This window comes from Nicotiana tabacum, chromosome 4 (assembly GCF_000715075.1).
Source record: "Nicotiana tabacum cultivar K326 chromosome 4, ASM71507v2, whole genome shotgun sequence".
NCBI classification, from domain to species: Eukaryota; Viridiplantae; Streptophyta; class Magnoliopsida; order Solanales; family Solanaceae; genus Nicotiana; species Nicotiana tabacum.
The window spans coordinates 15,584,047-15,601,653 of NC_134083.1; the positions used below are offsets into that span (position 1 = coordinate 15,584,047).

The 17,607-nt window shown below is 38.1% G+C and overlaps 1 protein-coding gene across 1 annotated transcript; it reads right to left on the minus strand.

The window, feature by feature from the left end:
* Window positions 1–915: 915 nt before the first annotated feature.
* Window positions 916–1,568, minus strand: LOC107809043 (uncharacterized). Its single transcript, XM_016633632.1, has 3 exons — window positions 1,496–1,568; window positions 1,323–1,396; window positions 916–1,176 (listed from the first exon to the last, which is right to left on the minus strand). Exons 1-3 carry the CDS (start codon window positions 1,566–1,568, stop codon window positions 916–918), a joined length of 408 nt encoding a protein of 135 aa, XP_016489118.1.
* Window positions 1,569–17,607: the final 16,039 nt, after the last annotated feature.

A 17,607-nucleotide genomic window follows, 5' to 3' on the forward strand; every position in this document is an offset into this window, starting at 1 on the left:
ATATTGATCAACATCGTAGACGCTATGGAGCTCTCATTTGGGATTATGCTAGGAAAAGGCAAAAGCTTGGTGCAATTAGTGAAAGTGAGGTGACTGACAGATTAGCAAGAAGAAAAGGTGCACCAGCTCTGAACGAGAGAACACAAGTACGGAAAAAGCAGAATTAGTTGCCCTTTTCAGTAGAAAAATTGTAGTTAAAGTATTTAGTTGTAGCTAGATTGTAGTAAAGTTGTAGACAAATTATTTATTAAGAACAAGTCAGCTGCAATTTATTTGTAGCAGAGATTTGTGCTACAATTGTTTTACCTTTTGTTTTGTTATTTTGTCCAAAATTCTACTACTTAGAATAGAAAACATATGTGGCTTTTTTTTTTGTTGAAAGTTGTTAGTACTTGATCTCGATATTGGTACTATATAAGTTCTTTACAACATAACTACAATTATGTCTACAACTACTATACAAAAATACATAATCTATTCAATTTAAGCAGTGTTGTTAGGAAAGGCTGAAAAGTAATAAATAAATACAGTATTTGAACATAACAACTACAAACCAATTGTATTAAGAGTTTAAATCTATTTATCAAACATTCATTATAGGAGACAATCTTTATTAAAATTAGCAACACAATTATACCACAATTATAATTCTCCAGAACAGAACAAATACATTTTCATATGTCTTAAAGGACAGATTATCATCAACAGTACTCAGTAAAAAAAATCTTTAAACTATATCAATTTTTATTTTCTTTTGGGAGCATTCCTACAAGATCTTTTGTTATGCCCTTCTAGTCCGCAGTTGCCACATGAAACCTTGTACTTCTTTGTATTTACTTCATCATATGGTTTGTATCTTTGTTTCTGTGGCTGCCTTTTCCTAGTAGGTGGCATTACAACTTCTTTCGCTATATGTTATGGCATATTCCATTTGCTTTCATCAGATAGCAGGTCTACTGGTATTTCATAAGTTTGCAGAAGGCTCTCCCTCGTGTAATAAGGAGAACAATAATTTTCATAAGACTCGTTCTTGTGCCTCAAAGCTGCCAAAGCATGTGGACAGGGAAGTTCATCAAGCTGGAATTGTCCACAACTACATCTCTTATTTTGAAGGCAAACAATGAAGCGCTTCACACCATCTATCACAGTATGGATGTAATCTATTGAAGCCCTTACCTACAATTTCATTACAAACACACAACAAGTTGGCAGCAATAGATACAAAATAAAATAACTACAATTATACAATAATATTTCTGCAATTATCAGTATATATTTAGTTTGATGGAATTAATGATCTGATGTTATTGGCTATAACTTACTCTCATCTTCTGCGATAATGTCTCGTTGTCCTCCAAATCTTTGTTGTATTTTTTCCAAGGTATGTGAACGTACCCTTTGTATTCAATAACTTTTCATTAGTCCAACGTTCAAGAAGAGTTCTCATGCACTCTAATAGTTCTACTACGGGTAGCTCTCTTGCATCTTTGATTACCGTATTTAGGGACTCTGCAATGTTTGATGTCATCGTCCACATTCTTTTCACCGTAGCATGTAGCTGAGACCATCTGTGATAGCCAATATCGTATAAGTATGCTTTAACACGTGTGTCGATCTCTATATTCTTTCATTAAATTCATCAAAACGTGTATGATCGTGCCTTGGAAAAGTACAATTCGCTTAACTTTAGATGACCCTTCTTAAACTTTGACCTTACATTTGTCCAAATAAGCCACATGCAAGCATAATGTGGCATGCCGGTATAAACAGTAAATTTTACCTTCAAGATACTCTCATTCCAGTTCGAAACAACACACATATTTAATTTTTCACCATATGCATGTTTGAATTGCTCAAAATACCACCTCCATGATGCGTCATTTTCTGAATCAACAATAGCGTATGCTAGTGGTAATATGCTACCTATAACTGGCATATGCTAGTGGTAATATGCTATCTATAATATAGGTAGCAAAAAAATTCAATTTATGTAATAAAACTTTAAAATATAAAAAATACAGTATCAAAAACAACTTTATAACAATATTTTTACAATTAACCTACATTACCTGTTGCATCCATCGTGCTAGCTATTAGCATAATTCCCTTATATGCCGACTTCAAGAAGGTGCCATCAACTACTACAAATGGCCTACAATGCTCCCAACCCTTGATAGACGTACTAAGTGTAACAAATGCATACAAGAAACAGTCATCTTCAGTCTTCTAAAATTTCACTACCGACCTCGGATAAGTCTTCTCCAGAATATACAAATAACTCGGCAAGCGACCGTAGGAATCAGAAGGATGACCTCTCAAAAATTCCAAAGCCTTTTCCTTTTCTCTCCAAGCTTGCATATATGTTAAGTTCACACTATGATCCGACAACATGTCTGTTTGTATGTCTTTTGGTGTGTATATTGTCTTAGGATCCGCATATTTTGGCATCACTATGCTGCCAACTACCATGGTAGTAGGTTTTGCATTGTATATTTGTGTTGTCCATCAAAGAACATATGTGCAAGCTGTTGAATTTTTGAACCTTGAACAATGCCGATTTATTTATGCTGGTGGACTTGAAGTGCCACGTACAATTATTCCCAACACATAAGAGGCAGTAGCTACAGAATAAAAATAATTCAAAAAATATTATGCAAATTGTAGCTACAGAATACAAGGCTATTTATGCACAATAACTTGTCTTAAACAATTTATGTACAAAAAAACTACAACTTATACACAATATGAATTTGACAAATAAAATATTCCTACCTTTTTGCACTAGATCTTTTTACCCTAAATTGAAACTTATTCATGACAGAATAGTACTTCATTGCAGTGAAAATTATTTGTTTGTCTTGGTAAACTTGGCCTACTTCAATTACATTTGGCGTATGTGTCTGTTATGATGATACTTTCATATTCCACAATTGCCGGAGATGTTTGCATAGAAATCAACTTCATTGTTCCTGATACTTCTCCAATTGTATTACAATTGCTTGATAATTGTACCATGTTAGTATTACGATAATAAGATTAACCTGCACTCAATTAAAAATATAGTAATTCAGATGTCTGTATATTCATGTGTTCAGTATTTGATAAAATACTTGTAAAGACATAACAGTTGAACTACATTTGTTATGTAGTATTATTGTAGATAATTTGCGGTAAAATTGTAGAACACTTGAAATTGAAAAATATCAGCATTGAAAAAATAGAGCAAACCTGCAATTGTGCTCGCATTCGACATACTGCATTCCAAATCGAAATCACACACTGTTATACACAGCGGATACATTCCTAAGTTTTTGTTTTCCTTTTTCGTCTCCACATACACTCGAACTCCCATACCATTCCGAATTTCCATTGGAGGACAACGTCGTTGACAGTGTGTTTGATTTCGATGATTTTTGTGGAGGTATCGTGTGAGACCCGAGGTGTTTCTCTCTTTTCTTATGTAATATACGTAACGTGGGGTGGTTATATTAGGTATATATGATTGGGGACTGAAAATGTGTGGTAATATCAAGGAACTAAACTAAAGCTTTAAGTCAAAGGAATCCCTTAAACAAAGGTTCATGGTTAAAGAAATGGCTCGGGTAGCACCCCGCGCGTTCGGAAGGTTTAAGTTAACTTGCACCTATGGGATAAGACTAAGAGTGTATAATATGCTAAGAATAATGTGTTATGAGGTATTATAATATCACACTGGTCACATGTTAAGTTTTGGAGTCAAGCAAGTTGCGAAATAAAGGTCGGCAAAAGTTATCGTAAATTTCTCTAATAAATTTTCTAAACTTTAGGTCAAATGTATCAGATCATTTCTCCCAATATATAAAGAGTTATGGGACCCACAACCTACCAAATCGAAGTTCTACGAGTCTAGTTTGCAACCAAAGAAATCTCACATCAAACCGACATTGGAGTAAACAGTTATTACTATTTTACCGCGGACTGTCCAGGCTGAAATCGGGTCGCGAACAGGGTCGGGTCAAACAAGTGGTATAAGTCGGAAAATCCGACTTTTAAGACCCCAAAATATTTCATCTTCATTCCAAAACAGTGAGAAAGCTTAAGAGAGGGTTTTATGGTGTTCTTGAGTGATTAAGGTGCGTTTTTAACGATTTCTATCGTTAAAGTTTGCCCCTGTGCCTAGAAGCGCAATCTCTACGCTTTGCAATCATTTTCCCCTTCTATTAGCTGTGTTTGGAGCTATTTTTGGAAGATAAAAATTTTTGTTCTTACTGGTTCTTCAGGATTTATACTTGGTTTGCCAAGGTAATCATCTTGGGACTCTTTTATGATCGTTTTTACAAAGTTCTACGGGCGTTTCATCAAGTTAGGGTCATATGACAAATCTGCCGATTTAAACTCATTTATGAACTATTTATAGGTGCGTATAAGCTGCATATATATAGTGGTTTCGAAGCTTAGGACGTAAGGAACAACTTTCGTGAAGGAACTACAGGCATTCGGACGTTCGTTGGAGAGGTATGTTAAGGCTAAGCTTCGTCCTTCCTTTTAGCACGAATTTTGGGAAATTCCTAAGACGCCAAATGTGATATTTTACTATTCTGTTGCTAGAAAGACCTTCTGTGAAAGGCATTGGTATCGTAGCTGAAGTATTTTCATGATGCTATTAGGTTGATATTCCACTCATTCGGTTAAAAAGGGTATTCGACATCTATATATGTCATTTTGTCGGCTTTCTTAAATATATATGTCCATATATATGAATTCTTATTCGTCTTTGGGTTGTGTGACTTAAAAATAAAGGCATTTAGTATTTGCGATCAGTCCTTCTTCCTTGTTAAAGTATATTTTAAAATTTCTAAAGTGACACGTCGATTTTAAAATTTTCAAATATAATTTTTATGTTTAAACTACTAAAATATTTATTTTTTTTTTGAAATACTTTCTTTTACTAATTATTAAGAAATCAGGTATAAGGACTAAGTGAAGCACCTTAAGCTTTTTATGAACATATTCAAAGTTAAGTTATCTTTCTAAAAGTCGAGTTAAGTTTTCAAACTTATTAAAAAAGATATGAGGTTCCACGAGACATTTGTATGCGATACGAAGGTGATTATGAGATTATAAGAATAAGAGTACCAATGGGCCAAGGTTGGCTAAGTTCTTGTTATGGCCTATTATGTGCATTCAAAATTCATATACATGACATATTATGCATGGACTTCGAGCTATAATCGGAGGTAAGGGGCCTATTTGCCCGAAAGACTATATATATTGTACAGATGGCCACAGGTTGGCAATATGATACCGGTTAGCTACCGGGAGAGACCGCCATTGCTAGCATTTGGTTGGGTATGTCATGCATTTACATCAATATATATGTATTCACGACATACGATTACACGAGCATACCATGCATATTTTATTACTATGAGGTCGGATATCGGCCATGGAGGCTATCAGAGTTTCAGTGTCAGGTGGTATCTTTATTACCTTTTTATATCAGCTATGTATGATTCTACTTTCTGCCTTACATACCAGTATATTTTTATTCGTACTGATGTCCCGTTGCCTGGGGACACTGCATTTTTGTTTCGTGCGTGCAGGTCCAGGTAGGGACTCTGATCGACCCCTCCGCTAGGATTTCGGGGTTCAGCTGTGAGTTGGTAAGCTCCACCTCTTCCTGGAGCTTTCATAGGATGGTTACTTTTGTTGTACAGTTTGGGTATAGTTAGGGCCTTATCCCGACAGTGCTTATGACACTCTTAGAGGCTATTGTGGACACAATATTTTGGATTTCTTTTTTTACTGCTTTCAGTCTCCAGCCCATAGGCTTGGCATGTATATATAGGTGTGTAGGCATGTATGTCTTCAGTCGCGGCCTCGTCGGCCAGCTAGTATTTTATTATTTTGGCTTGTCTACCTATGTTTATATGGCTTATTGTTATTCATGTCATAACCTTACGGTCCAGGCTTAGTATTTCAGATGTTGTGCTGCCCGATCTGTTGGGCCCCCAGTCTAGTTAGCTAGTATGTTTAGTGGCTAACTCGATCGAATACAGTATCGAGTGCCAGTCGTGCCTCCCCTAGTTTGGGGCGTGACAAACTTGGTATCAGAGCAGGTCGTATCCCGGGGAGTCCACAAGCCATGTCTAGTAGAGCCTTGCTTATGGGTGTGTTGTGCACCACACTTATAATCAGGAGGCTATGAGGCATTTAGGAATGGTTACATTTCTTTCAATTAATAGATCGTGCTATAGAGCGAAGTTATAAGAACATATGAAATCTAAATCGTGCTTTGTGTTTCCTATCTAACAGGCTACCTACGCTCAGGAGATGGCACAGCGAGAGATAGGTATGGATCCGTGAGAAGGTACCAGTCGTTCCCCACCGGGTCAGAGGGATAGATTTCCCTTAGAGGCTCACAGTGAGTCTCCAGTACCCCTAGTTTCAGCTTCCCCAGCACTTGTTGGAGCCCAGGGAGATGCAGTACCCCCAGCCTCACCAGTTCCATTGGTACCTGAGGCAGCTAGAGACACAGGACCTCCAGCACCTATTGTTCCCCCATCAGAGACTGGGGAGCAGGGGATGAGGGAGGCTGTTCAGTTGCTGACTAGGATGGTTTCTATTCATGAGCGACAACTAGAGTCAGGAGTAGATGCCCGGAGAGATCAGATAGGAAGCTCGACGGTACGAGAGTTTCTTCACTTGGCCCCTCAATTATTTACAGGATCTAGTTCCACTGAGGATCCCCAGGACTTTATAGACCATATGTATAAAGTATTGAGGGTGATGCATGCCTCCGTCACCGAGGCTGTGGAGTTGTCTTCTTTTCGACTACGTGATGTAGCCGTCCTATGGTATGAGGCATGGGAGAGATCTAGAGGACCTGATGCTCCGCCAGCAGAGTGGGAGGACTTCTCTGAGGCTTTTTTAGCCCATTATTTGCCACGGGAGGTTCGGGAGGCCCGTCTTGACCAGTTTCTTAGCCTAAAGCAGGGGGATATGAGTGTGAGGGATTATAGCCATAAGTTTAATTCTTTGGCAAGGTATGCACCAGATATAGTACGTATCATGAGGGCTAGAGTTCATCATTATGTGGATGGTTTGGGGGATCATCTGATTAGAGACTATAGGGTTGCATCCCTATCGGATAATGTAGATATTTCCCGCATACAGGCTTTCGCTCAGACTACAGAGGACCTTTCCCGTCGGATTCGTGATACTCGCAGAGATAGGGAGCAAGAGTAAGAGGGCTCGTACTATGGGGTCTTATAGGGAGCCATGAGTTGATTTTAGGCCCCCACTCCATCGATATCCACCTCGGTCAGCAGGTATTTTACCACCACAGATGCAGGGCCAGTGGTTTTATCGTTATATTCAGTCAGGACCGGGGCAGAGCTCAGGCCAGCCTGAAGGCCGTCGATAGGAGCGTTCTGCACAGATGATACAGCTTACTCCTCCATGTACTCAGTGCGGTAAGCTGCACACCGGGCAATGTAGACAGGGTTCGAGTGCATATTTTCATTGTGGGCAGACAGGACATTATATTAGCCGGTGCCCGGGGTTAGGCAGAGGTACACCAGCTCAGCCTTCAGGATTCACAGCAGCCTCTTCGCCCTCAGTCCGTGCTCCCCGACCAGGTCCATAGTCTACTCAGGGTCGTGGTAGGGGGAGAGGTGGAGGAGACACCTCAGGTTCTAGTGGTGGCCAGAACCGCTTTTATGCACTCACAGGCCGACAAGATTCAGAGGCATCCCCAGATGTTTTCACAGGTATATTGACAATACATTCTCATGCCATTTATGCATTGATGGATCCCGGCTCTACATTTTCATATAGTACTCCATTTATTGCTGGTAAGCTTGACATGAGATTTGAGTTGTTGCCACAGCCAATTGAGGTGTCTACGCCAGTTGGCGACTCTATTGTAGCTAATCATGTTTATCGAGATTGTACAGTGTTAATTAATGACCGTCCAACCTCTGTTGATTTAGTTGAATTGGTTATGCTAGACTTCAATGTCATTATGGGTATGGATTGGTTGGCAGCTTGTTATGCTAATATTGATTGTCGTGCAAAGTTGGTCCGATTTTATTTTCCTGGTGAGCCTGTCCTTGAATGGAAAGGTAATGCAGCCACGCCCAAGGGTAAGTTTATTTCATACCTTAGGGCTCGGAATTGCTAAAGGTTGTATATACCATCTGGTTCATGTTAAGGATATAGATAAGGAGCCAGCGACTCTTCTGTCGGCTCCTATTGTGAATGAATTCCCGACGGTATTCCCTGACGAGCTTCCAGGAATTCCCCCCGAAAGGGAAATCGATTTCGCTATAGATTTGCTTCCTGATGCGCAGCCTATATCCATTCCTCCCAACAGAATGGATCCTGTAGAGCTAAGGGAATTGAAGGAACAACTGAAGGACTTGCTCAATAAAGGTTTTATTAGACCAAGTACATCCCCATTGGGTGCTCCGGTGCTCTTTGTCCGAAAGAAAGATGGGTCCTTGCGGATGTGCATTGACTACATGCAACTAAATAAAGTCACTATCAAGAATAAGTATCCTCTTCCATAGATTGATGACTTGTTCGACCAGTTACAAGGTGCCAAATGCTTTTCGAAGATCGACTTGCGATCCGGTTATCATCAGCTACGAGTCAGGGATATTGATATCCCAAAAACAACATTTAGGACGAGGTATGGCCATTTTGAATTCCTTGTCATGTCTTTCGGGCTTACAAATGCCCCAACAGCCTTTATGGATCTTATGAACTGGGTATTCAAACCATTCTTGGATGAATTTGTGATTGTGTTTATTGACGACATCCTGATATATTCGCGATCGGAAGCCGAGCATGCGGACCACTTGCGAGCTGTATTGCAGACTCTCCAGGACTACAGGTTATATGCTAAATTCTCTAAATGTAAATTTTGGCTAACTTCTGTAGCTTTTCTTGGTCATGTTATTACCGGCGATGGTATCAAGGTTGATGGCCAAAAGATTGAAGCTGTGATGACTTGGCCGAGGCCCTTGAATCCGATAGAGGTTCGTAGATTTTTAGGCTTGGCAGGGTATTACCGAAGGTTTATGGAGGGATTCTCCTCTATCTCTGCACCATTGACGAAACTGACACATAAAGGAGCTAAGTTTCAGTGGACTGAGGCATGTGAACAAAGTTTTCAGGAACTAAAGAAAAGGCTTACTACGGCACCTGTCTTGACTCTTCCGGATGGCACCGAGGGTTATGTTGTATATTGTGATGCCTCGAGAATTGGCCTAGGTTGTGTTCTTATGCAGCATGGTAAGGTTATCACGTACGCCTCCAGACAGTTGCGAAAACATGAACAGAACTATCCTACGCACGATCTTGAGTTAGCCGCAGTTGTATTTGCCCTAAAGATTTGGCGGCATTATCTATATGGGGTTCATATTGATGTTTTCACCGACCACCAGAGCCTTCAGTATTTATTTAAACAGAGGGAGCTGAACCTACGACAAAGAAGATGGCTAGAATTACTAAAGGACTATGATGTTGATATTTTATATCATCCCGGCAAAGCTAATATTGTTGTTGATGCCCTTAGCCGGAAGTCCATGGGCAGTCTAAGATATGTTGAAGCTGATAAGGTCAAGATGACCAAATATCTATGCCAGCTAGCTAGTTTGCAGGTGCGTTTGGTAGATGCAGAGGATGGACGCATTCTTGTTCAGAATACGGCAAAATCTTCTTTTGTTACTGAAGTGAAAGAGCGACAACACGAGGATCCTGAGCTTATAAAACTGAGGGAAAGTATTCCACAGCAGCGGCAACCTTTATTTGAGCTAACTGGAGATGGAGTCCTTAGATACCAGGGCCGCTTATGTGTACCGTCAGTAGGAGAGCTCCGTGCCAAGATTCTTTCGGAGGCCCATTATTCTAGATATGCAGTTCATCCCGGAGCGACAAAGATGTATCGGGACCTTCGACAGATCTATTGGTGGAATGGAATGAAAAAAGATATCGCGGAGATGGTAGCCCAATGTCCCAACTGCCAGCAAGTTAAAGCCGAACATCAGAGGCCTGGAGGCCTAACTCAGTGTATTGAGCTTCCATTATGGAAATGGGACATGATAAATATGGACTTCATCACTGGTTTGCCTTGCACTCCATGAAGGTATGATTCTATTTGGGTAATTATTGATAGGCTTACAAAATCTGCTCATTTCCTGCCAGTCAGGACGACATATTCAGCCAAGGATTATGCCAAGCTTTACATTCGAGAGATTGTTCGCCTTCACGGAGTGCCATTATCTATTATCTCTGATTGAGGGGCTCAATTTACAGCATATTTTTGGAAATCTTTTCAGAAGGGTCTAGGCACGCAGGTAAATCTTAGCACCGCTTTTCATCCGCAAACTAATGGACAGGCAGAGCATACTATTCAGACAGTTGAGGATATGTTACGTGCCTGCGTGCTAGATTTTAAAGGAAGTTGGGATGATCATCTACCTCTTATTGAGTTCGCTTATAACAACAGCTTCCAAGCTAGTATTCAGATGGCTCCTTACGAAGCACTATACGGGCGGAAGTGTAGGTCACTGATCGGTTGGTTCGAGGTCGGGGAAGCAGAGTTGCTAGGTCCTAACTTAGTCCAGCAAGCAATGAAAAAGCTAAAACTTATTAGAGACCGGCTACGTACAGCACAAAGTCGGCAAAAGTCTTATGCAGATGTTCGACGACGAGACTTAGAGTTTGATGTAGAAGATTGGGTTTTCCTGAAAGTATCGCCTATGAAGGGCGTCATGCGATTTGGAAAGAAGGGGAAGCTCAGCCCCAGGTATGTTGGACCGTATAAGATTATTCGGAGGATTGGTAGGGTGGCGTACGAGCTTGATTTGCCTTTAGAATTGGAAGCAGTCCATCCTGTGTTTCATGTATCTATGTTGCGGAAGTGCATTGGAGATCCTTCACGTATTACGCCCATTGAGGATATTCACATTGCTGAAGACTTATCTTATGCAGAGGTACCAGTAGTTATTTTAGATCGGCAGGTAAGGAAGCTTCGAACTAAAGAAGTGGCTTCCGTGAAAGTGTTATGGCAAAATAACAACATCGAGAAAATGACCTGGGAAGCTGAGGAGGAAATGAGGAAGAAGTACCCCCACCTATTTACGACTTAAGGTGAGTCGCATTTAAATAATTGCCAATTATTTCTTTACAGCAACTTAATTGGATTTTAAATAACTTGAAAGTGCAATTTAAATTTTTTTTTATTGCGAGATAGCTATACGAAGCCTAGTAGTTGGAATCTTCAGAATTTAATTTATGCTTTGCAAATATAACAAATATAGCCTCGTAAATAACGTATTAGCGGACAAGAAATGAAACTAAGGAATTGACTTGACCCATTCGCAGACGAATGTTCTTAAGGGGGGGAGACTGTGAGACCCCAGGTGTTTCTCTCTTCTCTTACGTAATATACGTAACGTGGCGTGGTTATATTAGGTATATATGATTGGGTATAGAACATTGGGAGAATAAGACTGAAAATGTGTGTTAATATCAAGGAACTAAACTAAAGCTTTAAGTCAAAGGAATCCCTTAAACAAAGGTTCATAGTTAAAGAAATGGCTCGGGTAGCACTCCGCGCGTTCGGAAGGTTTAAGTTAACTTGCACCTGTGGGATAAGACTAAGAGTGTATAATATGCTAAGAATAATGTATTATGAGGTATTATAATATCACACTGGTCACATGTTAAGTTTTGGAGTCAAGCAAGTTGCGAAATAAAGGTCGGCAAAAGTTATCGTAAATTTCTCTAATAAATTTTCTAAACTTTGGGTCAAATATATCAGATCATTTCTCCCAATATATAATGAGTTATGGGACCCACAACCTACCAAATCGAAGGTCTACGAGTCGAGTTTGCAACCAAAGAAATCTCACATCAAACCGACATTGGAGTAAACAGTTATGACTGTTTTACCGCGGACTGTCCGGGCTGAAATCGGGTCGCGAACCGGGTCGGGTCAAACAAATGGTATAAGTCGGAAAATCCGACTTTTAAGACCTCAAAATATTTCATCTTCGTCCCAAAACAGTGAGAAAGCTTAAGAGAGGGTTTCATGGTATTCTTGAGTGATTAAGGTACGTTTTTAACGATTTCTATCGTTAAAATTTACCCCCGTGCCTAGAAGCGCAATGTCTACGCTTTGCAATCGTTTTCCCCTTCTATTAGCTGTGTTTGGAGCTATTTTTGGAAGATAAAAAATTTTTGTTCTTGCTGGTTCTTCAGGATTTATACTTGGTTTGCCAAGGTAATCATCTTGGGACTCTTTTATGATCGTTTTTATAAAGTTCTACGGGCGTTTCGTCAAGTTAGGGTCATATGGCAAATCTGCCGATTTAAAATCATTTATGAACTGTTTATAGGTGTGTATAAGCTGCATATATATAGTGGTTTCGAATCTTAGGACGTAAGGAACAACTTTCGTGAAGGAACTACAGGCATTCGGACGTTCGTTGGAGAGGTATGTTAAGGCTAAGCTTCGTCCTTCCTTTTAGCACGAATTTTGGGAAATTCCTAAGACGCCAAATGTGATATTTTACTATTCTGTTGCTAGAAAGACCTTCTGTGAAAGGCATTGGTATCGTAGCTGAAGTATTTTCATGATGCTATTAGGTTGATATTCCACTCGTTCGGTTAAAAAGGGTATTCGACATCTATATATGTCATTTTGTCGTCTTTCTTAAATATATGTCCATATATATAAATTTTTATTCGTCTTTGGATTGTGTGACTTAAAAATAAAGGCATTTAGTATTTGCGATCAGTCCTTCTTCCTTGTTAAAGTATATTTTAAAATCTCTAAAGTGACACGTCGATTTCAAAATTTTCAAATATAATTTTTATGTCTAAACTACTAAAATATTTGATTTTTTTTGAAATACTTTCTTTTACTAATTATCAAGAAATCAGGTATAAGGACTAATTGAAGCACCTTAAGCTTTTTATGAATATATTCAGAGTTAAGTTATCTTTCTAAAAGTCGAGTTAAGTTTTTAAACTTATTAAAAAAGATATGAGGTTCCACGAGACATTTGTATGCGATACGAAGGTGATTATGAGATTATGAGAATAAGAGTACCAATGAGCCAAGGTTGGCTAAGTTCTTGTTATGGCCTATTATGTGCATTCAAAGTTCATATCATACATGACATATTATGCATGGACTTCGAGCTATAATCGGAGGTAAGGGGCCTATTTGCCCGAAAGACTATATATATTGTACAGATGGCCACAGGTTGGCAATATGATACCGGTTAGCTACCGGGAGAGACCGCCATTGCTAGCATTTGGTTGGGTATGTCATGCATTTACATCAATATATATGTATTCACGACATACGATTACACGAGCATACCATGCATATTTTATTACTATGAGGTCGGATGTCGGCCATGGAGGCTATCAGAGTTTCAGTGTCAGGTGGTATCTTTATTACCTTTTTACATCAGCTATGTATGATTCTACTTTCTGCCTTACATACCAGTACATTTTTATTCGTACTGATGTCCCGTTGCCTGGGGACACTGCATTTTTGTTTCGTGCGTGCAGGTCCAGGTAGGGACTCTGATCGACCCCTCCGCTAGGATTTCGGGGTTCAGCTGTGAGTTGGTAAGCTCCACCTCTTCCTGGAGCTTTCATAGGATGGTTACTTTTGTTGTACAGTTTGGGTATAGTTGGGGCCTTATCCCGACAGTGTTTATGACACTCTTAGAGGCTATTGTGGACACAATATTCTGAGTTTCTTTTTTTGCTGCTTTCAGTCTCCAGCCCATAGGCTTGGCATGTATATATAGGTGTGTAGGTATGTATATCTTCAGTCGCGGCCTCGTCGATCAGCTAGTATTTTATTATTTTGGCTTGTCTACCTATGTTTATATGGCTTATTGTTATTCATGTCATAACCTTACGGTCCAGGCTTAGTATTTCAGATGTTGTGATGCCCGATCTGTTGGGCCCCCAGTCTAGTTAGCTAGCATGTTTAGTAGCTAACTCGATCGAATACAGTATCGAGTGCCAGTCGTGCCTCCCCTAGTTTGGGGTGTGACATATCGATCATTAGATGCTCTGCAATTGCGGAATTGAATTAACTATAATTTGAATCTTCATTGACTGCAATTCCATAAATATCAAAATCTTTGTATCTCCTAACGCTATCCCACCGACCATTGAGCTGAAGCATAATTGTTAATTTTGACATTATGTCACGAAATTCAATTCAATTGTAGCCAATTGTTTGCAATTGTTTTCTTCAAAACCTTTATTTATGGAAAACCAGATGAAACCAGAGAATAGAAGGATACTACAGATTTGTTACCTTGATTATGGTGCGATGATAACCAGAGAAAATCTGCGTAATAGAAGGATTCTACAAGTATGTTGCCTTGATTATGGTGCGATGATTGCATGAGTAAAATCTCTAATTGAAATATAAGCGATCCCAAAATCTCGTGTCTAAATAAGGAAGACTATCGGAGAAAGGAGTCTAGTTTAAACAAATGTATATTTTTTGTAGCTAAAACATGTTTAGGTCGGGTAAATACATAAACTTGTACATTTTTGGTAATAAGGTTTCAAATAGTGTACAGGAACGAAAAAATCTCAATAAAATACTAAGTAAAAATAACCTATGGGCCTAAAAATAGGAGGTTGGAAAGACTAAAGAGGGAAAAAGTAGCCCAACAAGACGGTGTTACGAAGTACCTTTCTTTAAGGACAGGAGCGGGCAAAAGTAGCTCAACAGCCGTCAATTAGGCCCAATAGAATCAATTACTGGGCCAATGGGCTACCCGACCCGCTAAGGCATGGTGCGTGAGCTGTTATTAATTGTAGTAAGTATTAATTCATTATAAAATAAGTTTTGCCCAGAAAATACTGTAGCATGATAAATATATTCTACGGATAGTTCTATAACCAGATTAATTGAAAATGAAAACCGTGCTCTTCAAATTAGAACAATTCTTTTTTTTTTTAAAAAAAGCATTTGTTTATATATAGCATTACCATGTAACCATAAATTTGGGAACTTCTGATAGGTTTTAAATGCTATGCATATTTCTGAGACGAGAGTCTAACGGAAATAGCCTATTTGCCTTCTTAAAAGTAAAGGCAAGGTCTGCATATACACTACTTTTCCCAAACTCCATTTGTGAGAATATATCGGGTATGTCGTTGTTGTATTGCCTTTCAGAGTTATAGATTTGCAAACTGGTTTATTTTGTAAATTGTAATGACAAGTTTATAACATGACATGATTTTGATCTATACTTTAGCAGTTACAGTCGGTTGTTAACATGTATTTTTACCTTAATTTATACTTAATCGAGTTTTCTGCATCTCTAAGTTCATACATATATCATCTTAGATTGGTCCATAATATATCGCTATATTCACACATGACACACCCCGTCTAGTTAACTGTTCATAACTTAGACAACAGATACGATTTAAAACTCTAAATGATAAGAATTAATTTTGTTATTAATTACACCATCGTTGTCTGAATTTGTGGCAAACAAGATTTTAAATAATTACGTAAAATTAAGAAAATAGAAAGGGTAGGGAACAAAATATAAAACGGCGATTGTCCCTTTCCGTTTAAAATTGAATTTCTTTTTCATTAACGGTGTGTAACTTTTATAATAACTGGTCAAACATGTTATTGTTTGCAAAAAGTTACTTGAGATCCACATTTGTTCTTTCCCATACAACTATTTGGCCTCCTAGCATTTTGCAACCTTAACCTTTGCCCCCCACCCCAACCCCTTGTTTTTTTTTCCATAAAAAAAGGAATAAAAATATATATATATATATATATATATATATATATATATATATATATATATATATATATAACGCTCTTTTAAACCGCGCTATATACATAAACAAAACAAATGCTATATCATGAATGATTTAATTTTGATATTTGACAGATGATTATGTCCTCAAACAAATGATGTGAATTAATTTTTTTTTTTTTGGGGGGGGGGGGGGGAACGAAAAGATAACATACACAATTGCTAATGTTCGGGATTAAGCGCTAATTAATTTGGTGAGCTTCATACCTTTCACAATTGAGGTAGACTGTTCAAACCTCATCAATAATGTAGCATCTCGTTCTCCTTTTTTCATGCCACCCTATTTTAATTTTAAAAAATTAAAAAGAAACTGATAATGTTCTTAAAGTTGCATAGTAGAGCCACATATCTCTGTGCATGGGAAATTCGGCATCGCACAATTCTCAAGCTACAGTATATCGGTACATAACAACAAACTGAAAGTGAGGGCAAAGCCAATATAATCTTGGCTAAAATAGGGCCATGTCATCATCTACTTCCTGTATGAATATAATAAACTATTACAGCTATGAGAGGTCCATGTATTGGAAATAAAATCCTATTATTTGCAATTTTCAATTCCCTCCTCACGTGCAAGCACTTTCCTTTTTCTATTTTTTATCAACCTATAAAATTCTATCTTGATTGGGAGAAAGGAGTCAAGAAGCAAGGGTACAAGGAACTTCAGAGAATCTCAGAAGAGAAAGGCTGCAAAATTAACCATGCATAGGGAGAGAAGGATATTTTAATCTTTTTTTCCTTCATAATAGCATATTTTCAAAAAGGGCGTCGATCGATGGGAATCAAAGGCTGTATAAATAAAAAGGAGCAACTTAGTGCATAAAGTGCCATATATTTATATAGGGTTTGAAAAAGGCGACAACTCAAGGTTGTGATATAAACAATCTACTCTAATATAAACATTAATAGTTATTTTTACGGTTCAAATATATAAATTAAAAATCACATAAAAATAATTTTACCGTTGCTTAAAGATTTTGCTTAAAGACTCTATAAATAATAAATATAGGAAATAAAAAAATGGTAAAAAACAAAAACACGCATGCACACAATATATAACAAATCGATACATATCGACAGGACAAACCCACAAAGGTTTGTCTTGGGAAAGGCCGACCCAACAAAAGTTAGTGGGAGACATAAAAGAAATCCCCCCTTTAATTTCTTTCTCTCTCTGTACTATTATCTATTTGTTCAATTCCATTTATCGTCTAAGTTTTCTCCCTCTTTAATTTGTTTGCTTAAAATCTCTGAAATTTCTGATGGAAACCAATGCGATAAGGACAAGACTGACGTCGTTGCCTGTCTTGGCATTGCCATTTCTTTGATGTTTCCTTTGGCTTTATATATGTGCTCTAACGAATTTCTTTTTATGAGTCGGATATATACGCATTAGCAATATAAAAAATATTTGTACTATATATCGAGTCATCTAAAATGCTATTTTACGTGATCATTCATAAAAATCGAATTTAGCACTAATCTGAAAAATAAAAACCAATTACTTAATTATAGCAAAAGATTGAACAACTGATAGTGTTGAGCCCCCACTGCTGGATTAAGGGGAATTTGATATCTTTATATGATTTTAGATAAACTTTGGAGATTGAGTTAGGTATAAAATTAATTTTTCAAATACAAAAAATTAGACTGTGAAATTATAATAAAACTAAATCTCTTTATTATTGGTAGATCGATATCCCACCAGCCACTTGGGAGTATTTTC